Consider the following 24,852-nt stretch of genomic DNA (forward strand, 5'->3'; position numbering starts at 1 on the left):
AGTACGTCCATTGGTCGGATTGCAGCCCGAGGAAATGATCCTTGCACGCGATTGGTTGGCTCCACAAGGCAAGTCCCGCGGCGTCAGAGAGCAGGTAGCAAGGAGACTCCGGGCTAGGGTCGTGGTGGGAATCTGGAAGCGTCTGATTCTCCGTGGCTCCCGGATCGCGTGCGGACTCATTTGGCCCCACCAAGTGCTCTTGGGACCGGGCAGAGTTCTAGGGGTTTTGATTTTGATTTTGGTTTTATTTTTAAGAGGAGGGGGTGTGAGCTGGGAGGAGAATGGACAAAAGACTGTCTGGAACATTAATTGGAGCATTTCAGATGTGAAGAGCCATCTAATTCCATATTCTTCTTCCTTCATTTGCTCCATTAGGCTGACTTCATTGTTGAATTCTCAGTTTTGAAATCGGCCAGTTTCCCTGGCAAAATCTGACGGAAATCAGGGGAGACAATTTAATCCAATCCAAGTGCATTTTAATTAGGGCAGGCAACTCAACCACATGTTTACGATGGAATTTCTGAAGACTTGTGTACTTAGAAGAAAGGCATGTACTACGTTTTGCTTCTGGAGAAGCCAGGTTATACAAAAGCTTTCAGTTAGAAAGATTAGTACTACCTCTCCAATGAGCACTGTCATGCCTGCTTGGGTAATAGATAAATATGGGAACAATGAAGTGCTTCGATTTACTCAGGACATGATGATGCCTATCATACAGTATCCAAATGAAGTCATTATCAAAGTTCACGCTGCAAGTGTAAATCCTATAGATGTTAATATGAGAAGTAAGTTCAAAAGACAGTTCTCTCTCTCTCTCTCTCTCTCTCTCTCTGTATCTGTCTATATATAGAGATTTTTTTTTTTTTAGAGAATTTCATCAGGAATCAGTAGTTGTAAAAGATCAATTGTTATTTGACTATGCTTCTTTGGTTAACACAAAGAAATTTTTAGGTTTTTGATAGTATTTCAGCAGATATTTCCAAAATTTTTGAAATGGCAATGCCCACGGTATATTTTAATCTTTTACAAAATGGAAGTTTGAATTGCTTCCATGCTTCCAAACTGGGACTTGAGAACTGTGTCCACAGCTAACTTTCTGTTAAACTCTCCTGGGAATTTTCTGAGGTCCATCACAGGTTTTAGAGGTATAGTTATGTTTTCACATCAGCTCAGAATTTGCATTTTTATGATAATCCTTTGATCATTCACTGTTCACAGCTTTCTTTATTGGTCAAGTGGACAAAGCAGAGAGGATGCCAGGATATGGACACCGTACTTTCCTCCTTTCTGCTGTTGCATTCTGCCTCAGCAGTTAAAATACACTTTTCTGTTATCCTAAGTGGGAATAATGTTACTGTATCGTAATTTCTTCTGGGATATATTGACAGAGATTGGAGAGCACTATGATTCCTCAAATATATACTGTGCAATTATTTTAGTGCTGAAAAAAATTACTATTTGTGAATTACTTTACCTTTAGAAAATAATGACAAAAATATTGCTTATGGGAACTCATTTATGTCTTCTGAAAAAGTAAAAAAAAAAACAAAACAAAACATCTAGGATGTTTTTATTTTTTTTGTTTTGTTTTATCCTCACCCGAGGACATTTTTCCATTTTCTGTTCAGACAGAGTGGGAGGGAGAGAGAGGAAGAGAGAGAAACATCGACGTGAAAGGGACACATCGAGTGGCCGCCACCTGCACAACCCATCCAGGGCCGGGGACAAACTGCAACTGAGGTACGTGCCCTTAGCGGGAACCGAACCCGGGTCTCTCTGGACCGCAGGCCGACGCTCTAACCGCTGAGCCAAACCGGCCAGGGCGACATCTAGGATGTTTTTAATTGGTTAGTTAACCTCATTGTTCTAAGTAAGCTTCCATATGAGTTTAATTTAATCATGCGTCTGATTTGAAGGCCTGTGTGTAGACCTACAATTCTACTCATCAGATTGCCTCGATAAAATTGTACAGGGTGGGGCAAAGGAAGGCTTACAGTTGTGAGTATGTGAAATAGAGTTTATTCAGTGTATTACTAATGATTATATTTTCCATATGAACAACTTATACGTACTTTTGAATTAAATTCCTTTGTTCATGTACATATATGATTACAAAATTAAGATTAATGATAGAATGAATCATTTTGTGGGATTTATAGAGAAATATGAAAGAAGTTGAGACTTTGACTTCTTTAATTTTTTCCTCTTTGTTTCTAGGAGCCGTGTGATAGGTTAGAATATAACTCTTAAATTTCTTCGTCTTTAGATCTCTTTACATGCCTGATCATTATTTGGTTTTTGTTTATGTGAGTTACAGCTATGAATATATCTACTTTGTTAGAAATTAGAATATAAATTTTAGAATGCTTATTAATTCATTAAAAAATATAGTAAATTCCTTTTCTGTTAACATTACAAAATTAAATCAGGTTAAAATATAAAATGACAGAAATAAGGACTCAGAGACAAGTACATATGTGAAGCATGGAAAACAGGTAGTAGTAGTTGATGGAGCATAGAATCAACCTTCAGAGAGCTTACAGTGGAAAATAACTGTATTTTCCGAAATAAGCAAAAACATTAGTGCTAAGAGTTGCATTATTTTACATTTGTACATATTTCTTTGCTTTCTGGTTTAATAAGATAGCTGGATCTTCATATATATTTCTGTATTCAGTCTTTTGAAGTGTTATTTGAAGTAAGTGAAGAAAACCCAGACTCATATAGGTAGTTGGAAAGGAAAGGACCTATTAGACTCCTTAAAAAGATTTGGAGCCCTGGCCGGTTTGGCTCAGTGGTTAGAGCATCATCCTGCAGTCCAGAGAGACCCGGGTTTGGTTCCCGCTAAGGGCACATACCTGGGTTGCAGTTTGTCCCCGGCCCTGGTTGGGTCGTGCAGATGGCAACCACTCAATGTGTCCCTTTCACGTCGATGTTTCTCTCTCTCTCTCTCCCTCCCACTCTATCTGAACAAAAAATGGAAAAAATGTACTTGGGTAGGATTAAAAATAAATAAATAAATAAAATTGCTTACAAAAAAAAAAAAAAAAAGATTGGGGACTGCCCTGGCTAGTTTGGCTCAGCGGTTAGAGCGTTGGCCCACGGACTAGAGTCCTGGGTTCGGTTCCCGCTAAGGTCATGTACCTTGGTTGCGGTTTGCCCCTGCCCCGGTTGGGGTCATGTGGGTGGTGACCAGTCGATGTGTCTCTCTCACGTCGATGTTTCTCTCTCTCTCTCTCTTCCCCCCTCTCTCCCTCCCGCTCTATCTGAAGATAAATGAGAAAAAAAAAAAATTGGGGGACTTAGAAACATGGAGAACAGCTGGATTAGGACTTTTCTACGTTCACTGTCTTTACATCTTTTGACTCCAATTTTTAATGCTGCTATTTTTAGATCATGAATATATCTAATAGTTACTAGCTGTCCAGTATGGTAGCCACTAGCCATGTGCAGGTATTGAGCAATTGAAATATGGATAGTTGAATTGAGATGTGCACTTAGTGTACAATACATACTAGAATGAGCAATGAATAGAAGATTGTAAACTGTAGGAAGCACTTACTTCTCTTGACAAGAAAACAAAGACATGGCTACTTTATTTTGTAATGAAATGACTTTTTCTGGAGATGGCCACTATTATTGGACATAAAATTATAAGTCATAAGTGGCCAAAGAGATTATTTTATTTTTAAAAAGTTTTAATTCCCATTCCTTCACCGCTTTGGAACCATCAACTTGTTCTCTCTATCTCTGGGTCTGTTTCTGTTTTGTTTATTCATAGTTTTTTTTTAGATTCCTCATATAAGTGAAATCACATAGGATTTGTCTTTCTCTGTCTGACTTATTTCACTTAGCATAAAACCCTCTAGGTCCATCCATGTTGTTGCAAATGGCATGATTTCATTCTTTTTTATTGCTGAATAATATTTCATTGTGCATATATATCTCACATCTTCTTTATGTATTCACCTATTGATGGACAGCTAGGTTGCTTCACTATCTTGGCTATTACTAGGAATGCTGCAGTGAACACAGGATAATTTTAAAAAGAAAAAAAAAAAATACAGCTAACACATCATACCAACAGTTTGGTTTCTTTGAATGGGATCAAAGTCTTTGAAACTAGCTAGATGACAAATGTGTAATAGTGGTATGATGGCAATTACCTTAGATTTTCTGGGACTATCCCACCTTTCAAACACTTTCTCTTATGTGTCTTTTTTATTAGAAAAACAACTTCTGCAGGTTACCCGCTTGTCAGCGTCTCTCCCTATATCTTCTACATTCCCTTCTGCCATATAAATTGTCATTGTTCCTGTCTAAGGCCGCCCCTCCACTTGGGTTCTAGATTCTGTCCCCTCTCAGCTACTCGGGAACATTGTTTCAGCAATTCTCTCCTTCGTGCTCAGTCTTTTCCTTTCCACTGGAGCATCCCATTAGCGTACAGACTGGCTATTTCTCCCCTCTTAAAGAGGGAAAAAAACACTCAAAAATCTCTCCATCTCAGTTGCATCCCTTCACTTCTCCGCTCCCCTTATAGCAGGACTGTTTGGAAGTGTTGAATAGTCTCACCGTATCCTGTTTCTCACTCCCCGTTCTCTGTCACTCCATGCACAGCAACTGCTCCCATCAGGGTCACCTAATGTCCTGCCCTTGAGAGTAGGTTCGGGGGGAAGGAGACGTAGACTGGTTTAGTGATTCTGGAGCATAAATTGTACGTGACACTAGAAAGGTAAGCAAGATGCTTATCTTGGAGAACCTCACATGGCAGAAATGTTCTTAGAAAGCTGTCAAGCAGAGAGGCAATTACAGATACTTTTGTGTCTTGAAAAAGACATTTTATATGTTGAAGCTGTGTAATAAACTACTGAGGATTATTGTAGATAGAGTAGCCAATTTATTACCCAAAATATGATCAGAAAAATGCTTTAAGCTCTACTTAGTTGATTTTTATGTAAATATTCTTAAAAGTAAAAGGATATGTATAATGAAGCAAGTAACTTGATTTAACACATTAGGACAGGTACAGTCAAGTGGTTCTTTTTCACCAGAGAATCAATCTATGCACTTAATCCAAGGATGTTCTAGAAACACTTTTTGGGAGGTGGGACCATTACTTATAGACCAATGTCAGTGTCAAATACAACTCTATGTCTTATTTATTAGTTTATTAACTTCAAACAGCTTTAACATTTATCTTCTTCAGACTGGGTACCAACCAACTTTGTTGTTTAAAACATTTATGAATGGCCCTGGCCGGTTTGGTTCAGCGGTTAGAGCGTCGGCCTGCGGTCCTGAGAGACCCGGGTTCGGTTCCCGCTAAGGGCACGTACCTCGGTTGCAGTTTGTCCCCGGCCCTGGTCGGTTGTGTGGGTGGCAGCCACTCGATGTGTTCCTTTCACATCGATGTTTCTCTCTCTCTCTCTGTTCCTCTCTCTCCCTCCCACTCTACCTGAACAAAAAATGGAAAAATGTCCTCGGGTGAGGATAAAAAAAAAAAAAAAAAAAAAAAAATTTATGAATGAATAAATTAAAGAAACTATCTTCAAAGACCAAAGTAAAACTATAAAAGAAAATACTGAAAGTTCTGAAGATAGTTTCAAATCGGTTTTTAAATATTTTGAGCAACGGTAGCTTTAGTTAACAAGTGTTTGTAAGTTTCCAAGTAATTTTCTTTGAAAGGAATAGTACTCATTGTTTTGTTTTTCTTATTGAATTTATTGGTGTGACATTGGTTAATAAAATTACATAGGTTTCAGCCCTGGTTGGGTGGGTCAGTTGGTTGGAGTGTCGTCTAATATACCAAAAGGTTGTGGGTTCAGTCCCTGGTCGGAGCACATATAGGAGGTAACCGGTCAATGTTTCTCTTTCTCTAAAAATCAATAATAAAAAAACCAAAAATATACTTGGGTAAGGATTAAGAAAAAATTATGTAGGGTTCTCGTAAACAGGTCTATAATACATCATCTATATATTGTATTGTGTGTTCACCACCCAAAGTCAAATCTTCCATCATAATTTTACCCCCGTTTACCCTCTTCTCCGTCCCCCCAACCCCCAGTCAGCACTCATTATTTTATGCTTTCCTGTGTGATGGGAAAAAAAAAAATTATAAGGTCGATTACTTTATAATCTATATCTTGCGGATCTAGAATTGTATCTGGCCCGTAACCCTGTAGTAGTTTTTAAATTATTCCATTCTTTTGGAAGAAATAGATAAAACTGTATTTTATAGGTGGTTATGGAGCTACAGCTTTAAATATGAAACGTGATCCTTTGCATATTAAAATCAAAGGAGAAGAATTTCCTCTGACTCTGGGTCGGGATGTCTCTGGTGTGGTGATGGAATGTGGACTTGATGTGAGGTACTTCAAGCCCGGAGATGAGGTGAGTTATGAAATGCTGCTATTCCTTTTCTAACTGCAGGTTTCATTCTGCTTCTTTTGGAACTATATTCCATATTGCCCTTTCCTCTTCTTTCCAACAAATATACTGAGCTCTGGCTGAAACCCTCATTTTCTTGGTTCTGTTAGAATAGCTTGACTGTACTGAAGCGTTCACATCTAGTGCTTAAGAATTGCAAGACTTTAAAATACGTATGATTGGGACTTTTTCTTTTTCTTGGAAGAGCCTTTAAGTGGCAATTTCTACCTTATGGTCTAGATCAGCGGTTCTTACCCTGTGGGTCATGACCCCTTTGGGGGTTGAACGACCCTTTCATAGGGGTTGCCTAAGACCATCAGAAAAAACATATTTCCAATTGTGATTCATAACAGTAGCAAAATTACAGTCATGAAGTAGCAGTGAAAATAATTTTATGGTTGGGGGTCACCACAACATGAGGAACTGTATTAAACGGTTGTGACACTAGGAAGGTTGGGAACCACTGGTTTAGATGGTTTTAAAATAGCTGAAGTTTGGTATAATCACCTGTCACTTGTCACTTTGAATTTTGACACCAAGCAATTAAAATGAGTTCATAATAATAGCTAACACTGGTCTGGTTGCTTTTCATAAAATTGCTCTTTTAATCTCTGAAGCAAGTGTAGTTAGGCCCAGTTTACAGATGGGGAAGCAAAGTTACACAGCTACGCAGCTAGTAAGTGGTAGACCAGTACTCAGGCCCCAGAGACTGTGCTTTTATGGTATTCTAAGTATGTAGTCAGTGCATACAGCAGGATTTACTGGCATCTGTTTGCAGTGTGGCTTGACTTGATCAATGCAGAATCATAGTAAGTAATACATTTACACCACGTGACAATAACTCTTTTGTTTGGTGTATTGCTGACTTGTGCTTTTTTTACAGGGTGAGTATGTATTGGGGAATACCCTCATGCTTCACTTTGGTTTAAAAAGATCTGTTTCTAATGAAGTGGTGTGTGTATTTCAGGTGTGGGCTGCAGTTCCTCCCTGGAAACAAGGCACTCTCTCAGAGTTCGTTGTAGTCAGTGGGAACGAGGTAACTCACCAGTTCTGTGCTGAAACGCCATTAGAAAGTATAAACAGATTTACAGAAATGTCTGAAATAATTGTGTGTGTGTGAGATCAGGTTCGTGTTTAATGGGTAGGTTTGAAAGAGCTATGATAGAGAATAGGAATTTTTGAAAGATTAGAAATTGTTTGCTGTCATTTAATAACACTGTCTGCCAAGGTGGTAACTTTGTCTAGTGGAGCAGGGATTTGGAGTGAGATCTAGAAACCCTGCTGTGTTTCTTGGTTTTACCTAGTGTAAATAGTGGAAACCAAATATGCCAAATGGAGCGTACCAATTAATTATAAACAGAAGCATGGAAGTATCAAGCTGTTTCAAATAACTTTAAAAATAGGAGTCTAATCAAATACAGTCAGGAGATCTGACCATCTGAATCAAGAGAAAGGGGTTAACATTGAGGAAATTGGCTACAGAGGGGAGGGTGGGAAGGGAAGAAGGAGTATTACTGAGGTTAGAGAAAGTCTGGAGAGATTACCTTCCAGTAAATGGGAGTAAAGGAAACAGCTGATCTAAAAAACAAATTAGAATGTGTTTATGGGGGTTCCAGGTTTATTTGGATTTATTTCTGGGTATAGTCAGGACTAATGAGATTATTGAGTGTGGTCTTTTCATGAGTTAAGCAGGTACGTCTGATCATGTAGCCTGTAAAACACTACTGAATCTCTGACCCTAGAGGGCAGGTTGAGTCATTTGGAGAATATTCCTTAGAGATAACCTTGAAGTAGGGTATGTCATAAATACTGAACCTGGCAGAATGTTATAGAGTTATCTATGAAAATGTTGGATTCCTCTGAAGATAAATGTACTTAATTGTGTTCTTAGGTTTGTAAGTCTTTGCTTTTTTTTGACTGTTGTCTTCCAATCTAGGTGTCTCACAAGCCCAAATCACTCACTCACACTCAAGCTGCCTCTTTGCCATATGTGGCTCTCACAGCCTGGTCTGCCATAAACAAGGTTGGCGGCCTGAATGACAAAAACTGCACAGGAAAACGGTAAGCATCAACGGTGGCGTCTAAACCTCCTCCCTTTCCTTCTGCAAGGTCTTTGCCGTAGATGATCAGGACCATTAAAACTAGGACCATTTACATGAGCAGAGTTGTGCTGACATTTAAAACAATTTCCAAAGAACTCTCTTTGTGTCATTTTGGATGTTCTTAACCTCATTCTATTGATTATTAGTCCAATCAAATGCAAATTTTATTTATTACTATTATTTTTTTTAGTCCTCGCCCAAAGATATTTTTTCCCATTTATTTTCAGATATAGTGGGAAGGAGAAAGAGGGAGGGAGGGAGGGAGGGAGGGAGGGAGGGAGAGAGAGAGATGTGAGAGAGACACATCGACTGGTTGCCTCCCAAATGACCCCGACCAGGGCTGGGGACTGAACTGCAACTGAAGTATATGTCCTTGATCAGAATTGAACCCCAGAGTCTTTGGTCTGCGGGCTGACACTTCAACAGCTGAGCCACCACACCAGGGCAATTGTTATTATTTTTTTGGTGAGAATACTAGGTACTAAGAACATTTAATGATTGTGATGAAGGAGAGAGCTATAGGTCAAATTTTAATAAATTACAATAACTTTGTTTTTTGATTGCTGAGGATCGTGCAGATAACTAAAGTCTGTGTCATTTCATACTCCTGTAGTTTGAAACAGTGCACTTTACATTTAATATGTTGAGTTATAGAGCATTGGGTTTAATGAAAGCTTAATAGCTGTACTTCTGAAAGCAGTTTGAAGGCTATTCCTCTAATGAGGTGCTACCCTTTATCCGAGAATTCAAAGTAAATATTTATTCTAAAGGTCAGCCCTGTTTATTTTTTAAGCTTTGAGGCTTATTTTTCTTAAAGTTGCCATTTTGTTTCAACACTTTGTTTAAATTAAATTAGTTTGACCACATAGATTTTTCTTAGTTAATAACCTTGCAAACATGTTATTCAAAATTCTGAGCCTTTATTATTATTGTAGGCTCTGCATTGACATTGATGCTTTATTGTTTTGTTTTCCCTCAGAAGCACTGGACTGTCTATGCCTGCGTGACTGTATGAGCTAGAGATCTGTCATGCCTTTAGCCAGTTCAGGCCTCCCAGGCATACCTTTTCTTAGTGCCCCAAGGAAACCATTTAGAAACAGATCCAGCTGTCTCTTCTCATACACATAGACGTGTACCCCCATTTTATTGTTGGCCTTTTGGGTAATTCTTAGGTACTGTGTTATATTTTATTTAAGCACTAATGGCTTGGAACTGGGGAAGCTGAGCCCTGGGTTCTGTTCTCCTCTCTGCTACTAACTAATCAGGTGGCCACATGCATGCTACTTACAGTCTCTTCACAGTTTCCTCCAAGGTACGGAGTGTAGGACTGTAGGTTAGGAGAGCTTTGAGCAGTGGAAGGTTTTATAAGGCGATTATATATTCCATTGAGTTGGGTCTGTTCATTGATATAGCCACACGTTAACCAAACTGGAGTGAACCCATTGCAAAGAGCCTCACCAGCTCACATCGTAGACGTCTGCGCTTTCCAGTGTGCATGTGGCTGTAGGAGGCCTTGCTTTCGAGTGGCCCCTGCTGCCCCAACAAACTCTGGTTTACTGAAATTATTACACATGGCTGGTAGTGAGGGCCTACCCCTCCAACTACTTGTTAGTGAGAATCACATGAGAGAGGTGAGTACCTTAAAATACCGTGAAAAATACTTTTACATGAAGAAATTACTGCTCTAGTGGGATTTTATTATACATACATGCAGAGGTTCCAGTGTCCAAAGTGACTTTTCAATTTGGCTAATGTGATTGGTGGAGAATTTTTTGGCTTCTCTAAGTAGTAATTATTCTTTTTCTGTTAGCTTTTGGCATTAAGGCACTCTTTAGTCTGCACAAAGCAGGTCAGTGTTTGTTATTAAGGACTTAAAGTCTGTTTTTATTATTATTTTTATTGAATTTATTGGAGTGACATTGGTTAATAAAATTATATAGGTTTCAAGGTATTATATTCTATAATGCATCATCTGTGTATTGTATTGTGTGTAAAATCTGTTTTTCTAACCAGTTAATTAAAACAAAACAGAACCCAGCAATGATAAAAACACCCATCAGCACCTTGGAAGATTTTATAGGACGCTTTTAATGACAAACAGCTTTGGGAAATTCAGACAAAGCTTTCTAGGGGTTTGATGGCGTATACCTTTTCTTTTTTAAATTAATTTTTGCAACAACTGAGCATCAGTGAACCAAAGGGATAATTTAATATTGATGTCATATAAAATTATTTTTTCCCCTACACTTTGGTATCACTAGAAAATGCCAGATGAAATGATTTCCTTCTTACCTGCCCATCCATGGTTTCTTCATGATTTATTTAGAAGAAACAAATAAGTGACTTAGGGCTCTTAAAATGAATAGAAACACTGGATTTACCCCTCTTCCCCCAATGTGCTTATATCAGTAATTATAACAGCTTCCTTCTTCAGATGCCTTCACCTGCTTGTTCTTCACCCACTACCCACCTGTTTCTCCCTCTCCACTCCCACCACCTCTGTGGACTTTGGGTTTTCATTTGCATTTGACTAGGTTGTATGGTTAAAGGAGTAATGGGGAGGAGAAGCAACCCCTGCATTTTACTCTCTCCAGGATGCCGACGGATTTGGCCTCTGCTCCTGGACCTGTTCTCCTGGGAGCTCCAGGAGGACTCAGTTAAAGGAATTCAAAGAAAACTTTCCTGGCAATTTGTGTTTTACAGATTAGTTTTGTAGGTGGCAGGGTAACTGTCTGTGGAGTTTAGAAGTCATTTACTTTTCAAAGCACTATAATTAGCTTCCAGCCTCACTGTTCGACTGCAGCTGTTCTTACAGGGGCCATAGCTGACTAAACTGCCAACCCGGTGACGCTTTTCAGTTCTTATAATTTGAACTCTGAAGTATCTGGCGCGGTTGACCACTTCTTTAATTCTAACTTTCCCCACAGTTTCGGGGACACCAGGCTCCTTTAGTTTTACTCTTGCCTTTTTGACCAGTTCTTGTAATTTTTAAAGCGTGCCAACCTTTCTTCCGGTTAGTCTTTCCCCAGCATCCTACTCCATCAGTCCTGTCTCCCAGGGTTATCTCGTCTACTCCCAGCTTCTGTGTATTTTGGTAACTTGTAGATTTATGCTTCTAGCCCCAGCTTCTCTACTGATGTCCCCTTTGTGTCTGAAACCCAGCTTGTGCAAAACAAGACTGACTGACCCCCGCCCCCCAACTTCCTGTAGATTCCTAATGTCAGTTAACTGTGATTTACCTTAAGCTAGAATCTGAACATTGTTCCCAAACCCTACTCCTTCCCATTCACTGTACAAATCCTTATTGTTCATGTCATGTAAAATTTAGGATTGTTGTCAAATTTGGAAAAATGTCTTCAAAGGTTTTTTAATATGTGAGCTGTAGATGGCAAGGCATTTGAAGTTTTCTCCTGCCGTGAATAAGCCTAACATACCTTTGCATTTTAACCAACTACCCTCATTAACTATTTGTTATTGATGTCTTCCCTGTAGTGGTATCAAGTAAAAGTAATACAGTTAGCAACCAGTTCGATGTCCTTATTCAACAGAAAACAGTGCATGGAGTGGGGGGATGCAGTGACTCCCAAGCCGGGGCACTCTTCTTGAGGGACTGGGACCAGAGCAGGTGTCAGAAAGGCAACATGGAAACAGGGCATGACTGGGGAGGGGGTCAGTGATTTCCTTATAAGGCTAAGGAGCCCTGTTTTCTAGGGTGAGGTAAGCTAGTGAAAGCGGCGTTGGAGGATTGTGATTGGTGTTAGGTTTCCTTGACAGTCAGGCACTTCCCATAAATGCAGGCTGACTTAGGCTTAGATTTGTGATGTGGGCTGGGCCACTGTGGCAGCATAATTTTGTGGGTCCTGATATATGAACTACTTTTATCAGTGGTGTATATTAAGTTTTTATATGTCTTTTATTTGGAAGAATTTTCCACAGACGAGCTTCTGGTTCTGAGCATCTCAAACCTTGTTTAACTATGTGTCCTCTTCATTATTCTCATAATCCAGTGGTAGGTACAATGACTGTCAATCTTATTGTAAAGTTTCATAGTGCCTCATTGTGTTGCCATTTGTTACAGGGGCCCCAGCCAAGAACTTCAAAGACCAGAGGAAAATATATTTTCCCTTCCCTTGGGAGCCAGTAAAGCTTAAACTTTGGGCCCTGAGAGGAGCCCCAGCAATGTACTTGTGTGGACATATTATTGAGAAGGAGGAATATTCCTGGAGGCCATTGTCAGGGAGGAAGAGACTTCCTCTACCCTTCTGGGTTCTTCTGCTAATCTAATAATCAAATCGACATGAGACAGATTAACAAGAGAAAATAAGCAAATTTAATTCTATACATATGTATGGGAACCTCACATACACAAGAGGTTCAGAGACGGAAAGTTAAAATGAGGTGTACATGGCATTCTGAGCTAGGGGCTTCAGAGGGGGGAAGGTCATTCAGACATTCAGTGATTGGAAGTTTACCCTGCCTTCCATAGAGGCCATAAAAATAATGCTTATTATGGACGAGATCCCTAACTTTCTTTAAGGGGGAGATAACTGAGTGTTCTTAAGCCTGCAGGGTCTCAGTTGCCTCAGTGCAAAATAATCCACATGCCAAAGTGGCATGTCTTGGGCAGGCCTGTTTTGAATGCTCTCAGCATCCTTATACCAGGGCAGCCTATACTAACTCTACTCAGAAATTACAATGAACACATCAGTATTTCCCACGAAACCCAAAGCAGATGTGTTTTTAAATCAACTTTCCTTCAGCCAGCCAAATCAAGCGTCACCTGTGAAGAGGGGGGCAGTATAATGGAGTGTAGGAGTGAAGAGACAGAACTTTTAACTGATTGTGGTTAGTAGAGGAGGAAAAATAATTTTCACTCTACCCTTCTGAGTTTTCTGCTGAGAGCCCTGTAATAAAAGATTAACAAGAGGAAAACAAATAGTGTATTAGCATGTATACCTCACATATACATGGAAAATAACTGGGGAAAAAAATCCTTCAACTTAAAACATTCAGTATGCCAAGGTGTAGTTTGAGGTCGCATGTCCTGAACCCTATCATCTGCATGGTAAATAAACCCTTCTCTGCCCACACCACTTCTGTCTCTCATCCATCTTATTGGTACTATCCTAAATGATCCCTCTGTCCTGTGCCAGCCTGAAGCAACCAGTTCGCACTGCCTGTCCCATCTGGGAAGGTGTGTTCCCAGTACCCCAGGTTGAAATTCTGAATGCATCTCCCACAGAATCATGGTTACACTGTGCATGAATGAGGGTCTTGGTCCATTATGGGTTAACTAAAACTTTTTAAACTGCTACTCTGGGCACTTTGCCAAGATGTATAAATAGCTTTGTTTTCATGGGAAAATGTGTTTAAAGTTCCAGACAACTAATTCACACATGAACCTGGGGAATGTCTACATGAATTACTGAGGCATGAAAGAAGGACACAAGTCCAGGCTGTCTTGGTCACGTTTGGTTGGTTGGTTTTGTAGCTGTATTCTACTTACTCAGATGAAGTTTCTCACTCACTTCAGGGAGTAAACTTCGCAGATGATGATATACTTTGCTACCTTTCACTCATCTCCCCCCAGATTCAAAAATAATAATGTGAAACTGAAAAATGAGATTATACATTTTCAGCAGCATCCTTATTTTTTTAAAGACCAGTTGTTTTCTACTGATGGAAGATTTAGCCATATTTAAATCATCTTTGTTTCGGAGCCATTAGGACTTAGTAAAGAGTACTTTGCTCTTATGATGTGGCTCTTTCCCCCCCACAGGTATGTGGTCTGAGGAGAATTATGCAGGTCGTTTACTTCTGTGTTAGAAAGGTGGAGAAACTAAACACAAGATTAAATTAGATTGAAAATGCATTCTTTCTTTCTTCAACTTCTAGAGTATGCCTTCATGATCATCGTTTCGCTGGTGATGGACCTAAGGCCTAGCTACTCAGTTAGTGGGAGAGCTGGGACTAGAACCCAGGTTTTTAGATGTCCAGCCCTGGCACCCACAGATTTCTGGGGCTAAGCCAGAATATAGAAATTTGAAAGATGATTCCATACTTCTGGATCTCTTGCTGTTTTGTAGTATATTTCACACATTTTTTATTTGTAAGGCAGTTAGGGTGGTGATACCTTCGCCTTATAAGATTGTAATATTGAAAAATATGATTGCAGAGGACTTAGGTGCCAAATGCGAAATAAAAAGTGACTGAATAAAAAGCCAACATTGCTTTAGTACCTTAATGTATTTTAGGGAGAATTCAGAGATTGGGCAGAAATGACATAAAATTAGATTTTTAGGATTTAAGAATATATAAAGTGTCATAATTACTCATACTTTCATCCATATTTTATATATCTGCCACAGTGTTATTCCCACTGACTTCAAAAGAAGCTGTACATGTGTACTTAGGAAGTAAGAGAGAAATGTGATAAAAAAAAATCTAGGCAATTTTGAATTACTGTTTTTTGCAAATGGAGTATTTCCTGGGCACTTGTTCTACATAAACCAATAAGCAATAGAGTGCACCTTTACTAGAACAGGCTTCTACTTAATGAGGTTTGAGTTTATATTGTAACCATTATAGCAACGGGTAGAAAGTATTCCCGCTGCACAGCACATAAGTGCAGGGCAGCTGGGGGTAAGCACAGCAGTGTTTTCCCTTTATAGTGAAAGTGCTTTGAACAGTACAACAAGAATAGTTAGTTCAGCCGCAGGACTTGAAACCTTAGAGAACCAACTGACTTAGTGCTGGCTTGAAAATTTATTTTGCCTGCTGTCCCTTTGTGGGACTTTCTTTGTTTGAAGCAAAATACCGGCCCTGGTTGAACCTGCACAAAACGTGGAGTTTGCAGGACCAGAGAATGAGGTGTCCCCAGGGCTTCTTTACAAGCTGACTAATGGTATGTAGTACTTCAGTGGGCTTGCTCCTGGCCTGTTCTGCACTAGGGCGCTATCAAGTGGCAGCATCAGGAACTGACGCTGCTATTGCAGCACTCCCTCTTCTGCCAAGCACTGTGAGAAACACATTTTTGCTTTTTGGAGGAATGAGGCTGCTTTGGATCAAGAGTTATAGGGAAGCAATGAACTGACAATAATGAGGTCAGAGATGTGTCTGGAAGTTGGATCCTTAACCAGCCATTTTATTTGGCATCCTCTTAAATCCAGCATTCACCGAGAGAGAATTCAAAATTATTTAAAGGTCTTTTCTTACTGGAAAAAACTTTAATGCAGTCTTTCAAATAGTCAGGTGATTTCTTCATTTTGGTAATAGCAATTGTTGCCTTAATTTGTAGGCTATAATGCTGATTTAGATTAAATTTTTTCTGTACACTGTATAAAGTGTTCACCACCCCAAGTCAAATCTCTGTCCATCACCATTTATCCTCTCTATACCCTCCTTCACCTCCCTCCAACCCCTCCCCACCCTGCAATCACCACACACTGTTGTCTATGTCCATGAGTTTTTTCTCTTTTGTTATTTTTTTGTTTAGTTACCCCCTTCCCCATACCCCAAAAATATCTGCTGCATCCCAGTGCTGGGCATGTGAGGTCTCTGTCCTCAAAGCCTTGCTGAGGAGCTTGGGAAACAAGTGAATGAATGAAAATTAACAATGTGCCAAATGCAGTGGCATGGACCTCAGGTCTGGGGCTATCTCAAGGATATTGTGCAGGAAAACTGGGATTGAGCCTTCAGAGGAAAGGAAGCCTTAGCAGATAGTGAAGGCATTTCAGGGCCTGAGGAGTGGGCCAGTGTGCACAGGACTTGGGGTAAGAAGTGAGGGGCCAGGGTGGCTGAGAGTTCTGTTCAGGAAATAGGAAGAGGGGTCAGAGTTGAGATAAAGATTACATTGTGAACAACTTAAATGGGAGTTTGACTAGTTACCTTTCTATAAGAATGGGCCACAATAAGAGGGTAAATATGGATGCAGTAATCTTTGTGTGTATCAGTGAGGCAGTTTTAATGCATTTCCCCTTCATTTAGGAATACTAAAGTGATTAAATGTGTGAATGCAGGGTTTTAAAGGAGTTGATCTTGAAAGTTTCTTCTATTTATAATTTATTAATTTGTGAAATTAAATGTAACTCTTATAGAAGGAATAGATTTACAAGGAGACTTTTAAAATTACATTTAATGGTATTACTTTCAAAGGGAATAACTGGCTCAGAAACCTCACTAGTAACTTATAAGATCTAAAGAGTGATAACTGGCCTTCTGTGATTTGGGTGAGAGAGAAAAAACTAAAATGAAACTAGCCCGGCCATTGTGGCTCAGTGATTGAGCGTTGACCCGTGCACCAAGAGGTTGCTGGTTTGATTCTCGGTTAGGGCACATGCCCAGGTTGTGGGCCAAATCCCCAGGTGGGGGGCATGCAGGAGACGACCACACTGTGTTCTCTCTCTCATCGGTGTTTCTCTCTCCACCTCTCCCTTCCTCTATCTCTAAAAAATTCAATAAAGACCAAAAAAATGAAACTAGGGTTCAGATTGTAGACAGAATACCTGTTCCAAGTTGCTGGAGACATTTGGCAAAATTATCTGTGCTCTCTAGCAGCCAAGGCAGAGAAGGACTCACGGCTGGCAGTTACGCAGTTTGTCGTGACAATTAGAAGCATAGCTACTCACACCACTTAATCTTCAGAAAAATGTTTTTTTGTAGGCACTCATAAAGAGAATTCTCATGAAGAATTTTCTCAACAGTGTCTCCCTAGCTAATGTATCAAATGTCAAACTGAGCCCGGCTGGTGTGGCTCAGTGGTTGAACATCGACCCATGCACCAAGAGATCGCCAATTCAATTCCCAGTCAGGGCACTTGACCAGTTTGTGGGCCCAGTCCCCAGGGGGGCATGCAGGAGGTGGCCAGTCAATGTTCTCGCTCATCAATATTTCTGTCTCTCTTTCCCTCTCTTTCTAAAATCAATAAAAATTTTGAAAAAAAAATGTTGAACTGTCACTGTAATGTCCCTCAGCCTATATTGCCAGCATAACACCAAAGTGCAGTTCACTACAAACAGTTGTCTGGGGACCTGAAACTATGCAGTCCAAGGAAGGCAATTCACTGGAGCCCTGGCTTAAGTCAAGAATAAAGTGTAGTAAGAGTATGTAAAGCAGTGATTCTTGAATAGTGAGATTCTCTTTTGGATCACACGTTTATTTGGGAAATTGATAATAGGTCTGGATCCCTCTCCTCCCCAATGCCCATATGCATAATTACACCAAATTTTGTGTATTATTTCAGTCCATTTACAGTTTCAGAGGGTTCCCACCCTTACACCTCCCATCCTCACTCATCCATAAACTTCCTGAGGCACACCCTTGGCCTAGAGTTGCAGGAGGGCTACAGTATTCAATGTGGTAAAAACCTGCAGCACAAGAATGTGGGTGCTGATGGGACAGATTCATCTGCTTTACCAGAAGGCTAAGATTGAGTTCCATTTATGAACGTTGATGAACTTGACGGGACATGTCTGAGCAAAAGTTGTTTATTCCACTTTGGCAGGAATGTGGTCAAGAATGTAATTTTTCTTAGAGAGCAACTAAATGTACTTAACACACTGAAAAGGATCCCAGAGCTCTCTCTTACTGAGAAAGCTATGGTAATTTTAACCCAGAAAAATTGTAAGGCAGATGTTACCAAGAACCCTCTGAGCTTCTTTAAAAAGTATGAATTATGCCCTGGCCAGTTTGGCTCAGCAGTTAGAGTGTCGGCCCGCGGACCAGAGTCCCAGGTTCGGTTGCCGCTAAGAGCACATACCTTGGTTGCAGTTTGTCCCTGGCCCCAGTTGGGGTCTTGTGGGTAGCAACCACTCCATGTGTCTCTCTCACATGGATGTTTTTCTCTGTCTCTTCCTTCCTCTCTCCTCCCACTCTATCTGAAGATAAATGCAAAAATGTCCTCAGATGAAGATAAAAAAAAGTGTGAATTATTGGTAATTTTGGTATTTTATATTCTTGGTAAACATTTCATAGAATATCTAACTTTAGCATTTAAAGCTTATTAGTGAATTTAAAATAAAAATCCTGTGTAATAGAATCTTGGGAAATTCAATGACTTTATTTGCTTTGGGGATTGTCTATCTTTGAGCCAGTTGCATGTTGAAAACATCTTGTTTATTTATCCAGTTATATTGGCTTGATATTTATTCTAGTTTCTTTTGCATTGCAGTGTTTTAATCTTGGGTGCTTCAGGCGGAGTTGGAACTTTTGCTATACAGGTGAACAATTTCTTTTTTTCACGTTTGAAAAGTGATTTATTCATGCTGTTCTAGGGCTTCTTGTAGTACAAGTAATTCACTAACAAGAGAAATAGTAAGACTGATGATGATGATGGTTGTAGTTTAAGACTTATTTTGAGCTGCATATTGTAGCTGCAACCTGTTAGGATTAAATAGCTAATGTTTGTAAAATGCTAGCATATAATATGGTTTTTTGTTTTGTTTTGTTTTGAGATAACAGGTTAATAAACACTAAGTTTCAGGTGTATGACATTATAATTCAATATCTATATACTTTAGAGCATTCTCACTACCAAAATTCTAGTTTCCATCCATTATCGTAAGTTTGGCCCTGTTTATCTATTTCACCTTCCTCCCTCTGTTAACTATTCTATTGTTCTGTGAGTTTGTTTTTTGCCTTGTTTTGTTTGTTTCTTATTTGTTGTATATTTCACATGTGAATCAAATAATACAGTTTTTGTCCTTGTTTTGTTTGACTTATTTCACTTAGCATAATATCCTCAAGATCCATCCGTATTGTTACAAATGGCAGGATTATCTGTTTTTTGGATATATTTTTTAATTGGTTGTTTTTGTTATTTTTGTTGTTACGTTATATGAGTTCTTTATATATTTTGGCTATATCAGATGTATCATTTGCAAATATTTCTCCCATTCAGGTGCTTGCCATTTTGTTTGTTGATAGTTTCTGTTGCTGTGCAGAAGCTTTGTATTTTGATGTAGTCCATTTGTTTATTTTTGTTTTTGTTTCCCTTTTCATTGGAGTCAAATCCACAAAACATCACTAAGACCACTTTCCAGAGGCTTAATGATTACATTTTCCATCTATTTTATGGTTTCAGGTCTTATATTCAAGTCTTTACTCCATTTTGAGTCAATTTTTTATGTGGTGTAAGATAGTGGTCTAGTTTTATTATTTTGCATATGGGTGTCCAGTTTTCCCAGCACAATTTATTGAAGGGATTTTCTTTACCCTTATACATTTTTGGTTCTTTTGTTGTAAGTTAGTTGTCCATATATGTGTGGGTTTACTTTGGGCTCTCAGTTCTGTTCCATTGGTCTGTGTGTTTGGTTTTCTGCCAGCACCATGCTGGGTTTGTGCGTGTGTGTGTGTATGTAGTTCCATACAAATTTTAGAATTTTTTGTTCTCTGTGAAACATGCCATTAGGATTTTGATATTGCATTGAATCTGTAGATTGTCTGAGATAATATGGACATTTTAGCAATATTAATCCTAATCCATGAGCACAGAGTATCTCTCTACTTCTTTGTGCCTTCTTCAGTTTCTTTTAAAAATGTAAGATACTTTTTTATCTTGTCAATAGATTATTATTTTCATGAATTTATAAATTCACATAAATGATTTTTTCTTAAAAGCTGAGGGAAAGGTAGGTTCAGTAAATTCACTGTAATTTCATCTTGCTTTTCTAAGAAGGAAATTTTCTAATGTAGAAGAGAGCATTAATCTATCCATGATTTAATATATGAGCTACTTTGTGGATCTGTATAAGAAATGTAGGAAAGATTTTAGGGAGGAAGATCATTGGCACTGCAGGTGGATGGAAGTTTGCAATTTGGTAGAAATTGATAAGCTGATTCTAAAAATGTATATAGAGATGCCATAGCCAAAAACTACAAAGATGGCGGTACTCTCCCAAAGTGACCTACAAATTCAGTGCAATCCTATCAAAATGTCCATTTTTTGCATAAACGGACACACTGATCCTAAAATGCATAATGAATTACAAGGGACCCCTTATTGTCAATCTTGAAAAAGGACAAAGTGGAAGACACACATGTGGATTTTAATACTTACAACAAAAATAATATGGTACTGGCATAAAGATAGACATACAGATTAGTAGAATAAAATTGAACATCCAGAAATAAACCGATACATCTATGGTTAATTGATTTTTGACTAAGGTGGCAAGGACATTAAGTGGGGGAAAAGAATAGTCTTTTCAATGAATGGTGTTGGGATAACTAGATATCCACATGCAAAAGAAAGCTTGGACCCCTAACTCACGTCATATATGAAAACTAACTGAAATCCCATTTGTAAGAGCCCCAACCATAAAACTCTTAGAAGAAAACCTAGGAATAAATCGTCATGATTTTGAATTTGGCAACAGATTCTTAAATATGATACCTAAAGCACAAGCAACAGGAGAAAATAATAGATAAATTGAACTTCATCAAAATTAACTTTCGTGCATCAAAGGACACTATCAAGAAAGCAAAAAGAGCTCGGCCGATGTGGCTCAGTGGATTGAGCGTCATCCCATGGACTGAGAGGGCCCAGTTTGACTCCCAGTCAGGACATATGCCCGGGTTTTGGGCTCAATTCCCAGTATGGGTCCTTATAGGAGGCAGCCAATCGATGTTTCTTTCTCACATCGATGTTTCTATCTCTCTCTCTAAAATAGCAATAAAAACATATTAAAAATAAATAAAGTAAAAAGATAACACACAAAATGGGAACAAATATTTGCAAATCATTGATCTAAATAGGGTATAGTATCCAGAATATGTAAAGACCTCTTACAATTCAATAGCAGAAAGACAACTCAATTAAAAATTTAGCAAAGGACTTGAATAGATATTTCTTCAAAGGTATACAAATGGCCAATAAGCTCATGGAAAGATGTTCGACATCATTAGTTATTAGGTGAGTGCAAATCAAAACTATAATGAGATATCACTTTACACATAGTAGGATGGCTATTAGGAAACACAGAAAATAACAGTGTTGGCAAGGATGTGAGAAATTGAAACCCTGTATATTGCTACTGGTAATGTCAAATGGTACAGCTGCTATGGAAAACGTTTGGCAGTTTCTTTTTTTTTAGTATGTTTTAAAATCATTTTTAGAGAGGAAGGGAGAGGGAGAGATAGATGGAAACATCGATGAGAGAAACACATTCTTTTCTATCTTCACCCGGGAGACAGTTTTCTATTTATCTTCAGATAGAGTTGGAGAGGTGGGGGGAGAGAGAGAGAGACATGTCGATGTGAGAGAGACACACTGATTAGCTGCTTCTGGCCCGACCCCGATCAGGGATGGGGATTAAACTGCAACCAAGGTATGTGCCCTTGACCGGAATCGAACCCAGGACTCTTTGGTCCATGGGCCGACACTCTAATCACTGAGCAAAACTGGCCAGGGCTAGTTTCTTAAAATGTTAAACAGAATTACCATACAACCTGGAAATTTCATTCCTAAGTATATGCCCGAAACAAATGAAAATATATGTTCAAAAAAAGCTTGTACACAGATGTTCATAGCAGCATCTCTAATGTCTGTTAACTGATGAGTGGATAAACAAAAAGTGTATACACACTGTGGAATATCATTCATCCATGAAAAGGAATGAAGCTCTGATGCGTGATACAACATGGGTAAACCTTCAAAACATTTTGCTAAGTGAAAGAATCCAGACACAAAAGTCACATTTTGTATGATTCCGTTTATACTCATAGAGGCACAGAGCAGATGAGTGGCTGCCAGGGGCTGAGGGAGGAGGGACTGGGACTGGCTGCTTCATGGGCATGGGCTTATTTTGGGGGTGAGGGAAATATTCTGGAAATAGACAGTGTTGATGGTTGCCACCACATCATAAACATACTAAAAGCCACTGAATTGTATGCTTTGAAATTGTTTAAATGGTGAATTTTGTGTTGTGTGAGTTTTACCTCAAAACAGAAAATTTAAACAGTGCCCTGAGCCTCCAGGATGGCACCTAATGGCCCCTCCTTTTGTGGCTGGCTGGCTCCTGAGGGTGGGGGCTTGACTGAGTCTCCCTCGGTGTGAGGGGAGAGGCCCTTTCCCCAGTGTGGGGCTGGTGAGCACACTCAGGCTCTACCCCGGCTGTCCAGGAGGGAGCACTGGAGTCCTCTCCCCCTCCCCAGGCCCCGCCCCAGACCTTTGGAGGGCCTCGATAGTGCTGGAGTTTCCTGTCCATCTGCTCCCTGAGCTGGGGAAGAGGGAGAATACTCCTAGAAGATGCACACTTTGACTTCTTTTTAATTCACCATTAGAAACTGCTATGGTCTGAATATTTGTCTCTCCAAAATCCGTATGTTGACATTTTAATGCCCAATGTGATGGATTTAGGAAGTGTGACCTTTGGGAAGTGATTAGGTCATGAGGGAAGAGCCCTCAGGAATGAGATGAATGCCCTTAGAAAAAGGGCCCCACAGAGCAGCCTAGCCCTTCTGCCACAGGAGGTCACAGAGAGAGGTGCTGGCTGGCTATGAACCAGGAAAAGGACTCTCTCTCTCTAGAAATCGACCTTACTGATGCCTTGATCTCAAGACTGCTAGCCTCCACAGCTGTGAGAAATATATTTCTGGTGTTTATAAGCCACCCATTCTGTGGAATTTTGTCATAGCAGCCTGAACAGGCTAAGACAGATATCCAGGGCCTAGTCCAGAGACTGTTAGTAGGTATGGGTTAATGTCTAAGAAAATAGAAGAAAGGAAAGAGCGAGGGTGGGTGGGAGGGAAAGAAATGTCAGACCCTGCTGGATAGAGTGTAAATTGGTGCAAGCATGTAGGAAAACCATTATATTCATCTACTAAATCTAAATATAAATTGCCTTGTGGCAACCTAACAATTCCGCTCTCACAGATATACTCTATAGATAGATACTCACGCATATTCACCAAAAGACATGTATCTGAATTACAGTTATTATCCTCCAACTGGAAACAACTTAGTGTTCACCAGCAGTAAAATAGATAAGTAAATTGTGATATATTCTTACATTAGACTGTTACACAGTCATGAAAATAAACTATAGTTGCATACAATGAAGTAGGTGAACCTCACAAGCAGAATGTTAGTGAAAGAAGTCAGATACAAAAGAATACAACCTTGAATGACATTCAAGAATAGGTGAAACTAAACAATAGTGTTTAAGAATGCCTACCTAGATAATAAAACTTTAAAAAAAATAGCAAAAAGGGTTTATGAAAGTTCTGATAGTGGTTATTCTAGGAGGTTGAGAGTGTTTTGATTGGGAGGGAAAGTGAGGAGGCTCAGCAGCATGGGTAATGTTCTAGTTCTCATGTTGACTGAGCCTTATGACAGTATTTGCTTTGTAATAATTTGTTAAGGTGTGCATTTATATCCCATGCACTTTTCTGTGCGTATTATATTTCACACCAAAAATATATTCTTAAGTGTTTTTTATTGTTTTTGTGGGGGGTTTTTTGGGAGAGAGAGATAGAAACATCAATGTGAGAGAGAAACGGCTGCCTCCTGCACGCCCCCTACTGGGGACAGAGCCCGAAACCTGGGCTTGTGCCCTGGCCAGGAATTGAACCGGGACCTCTCAGGCCATGGGACAACGCTCAATCCACTGGGCCACACCGGCCGGGCCACAACAAAAATATTTTAATAAAGTTAAAAAATTGAGTAACAGAAAAGTATCAAGGTTAAATCCCTAACAAAATTATAAGAAAAAAGAGAATAAAGAGTACAATAAGATGTACAGAAAAAGAAAACACGTCAGAAGATATGCCCACCAAGCAGATGAAAATGTAACCTGCAATTTCAAAACAGGCTAAAAACCATTAAAGACATGAGAGAACAAAGTAAACTGAAATTGGAAAAACTCAGAAACAAAGTAAAAATGAAGAAAATCATTTAGCCGTGAAGGCTGAACTTTGTAATAATGCTACCGTAATAGAAATAGAATGTGTAAACAGGAAAATTTTAAATTACAAAAGAAACAGATAAAAACAGGTTCAAGACAAAGTGTCAAGACTGAAGACAGGAAAGAAGATTGATATGGGTAATAGGAGTTTCTGAAGAGGAAAACCAAAGCAAGGGACTAGAACAAATACTAAAATCTATAATTCAAGAAACTTTCCTGAAATTAAATGATGTTAAGCTACATATCAAATGACCACAGCACTTACGAAACTAAGCATATGGATTCAGAACAAGCGATATCAAGGAAAGCTCTAGTAAAATTATTGGCTTTAAAGAAAAAGGAAAAATCCTTGGGACTTCTAAAAGGAAAAGGGTTAGTATCTTAGAAGAGAAGTAAAATTAGACTATCATCAGAATTTTTGACAA

The 24,852-nt window shown here is 39.2% G+C and overlaps 1 protein-coding gene across 4 annotated transcripts in view; it reads left to right on the forward strand.

Annotated features, from left to right (window-relative positions):
- The first annotated feature begins 70 nt into the window (after nucleotides 1-70).
- Nucleotides 71-24,852, forward strand: part of RTN4IP1 (reticulon 4 interacting protein 1) — a 44,659-nt gene continuing 19,877 nt past the window's right edge. For 2 of the 4 annotated variants that reach the window (XR_004957850.1, XM_036249381.1), the window contains exons 1-5: nucleotides 103-785; nucleotides 6,236-6,387; nucleotides 7,391-7,459; nucleotides 8,360-8,484; nucleotides 18,694-18,742. Coding sequence is in view for 3 of the 4 variants with exons in the window: in XM_036249381.1 (XP_036105274.1) it covers nucleotides 503-785; nucleotides 6,236-6,387; nucleotides 7,391-7,459; nucleotides 8,360-8,484; nucleotides 18,694-18,742 (678 nt within the window). In the remaining variant the exon portion in view is untranslated. The other 2 variants (XM_036249382.1, XM_036249383.1) reach the window with 2 other exon arrangements.

The sequence above is a fragment of the Molossus molossus genome, unplaced genomic scaffold, assembly GCF_014108415.1.
Source record: "Molossus molossus isolate mMolMol1 unplaced genomic scaffold, mMolMol1.p scaffold_m16_p_8, whole genome shotgun sequence".
NCBI classification, from domain to species: domain Eukaryota; kingdom Metazoa; phylum Chordata; class Mammalia; order Chiroptera; family Molossidae; genus Molossus; species Molossus molossus.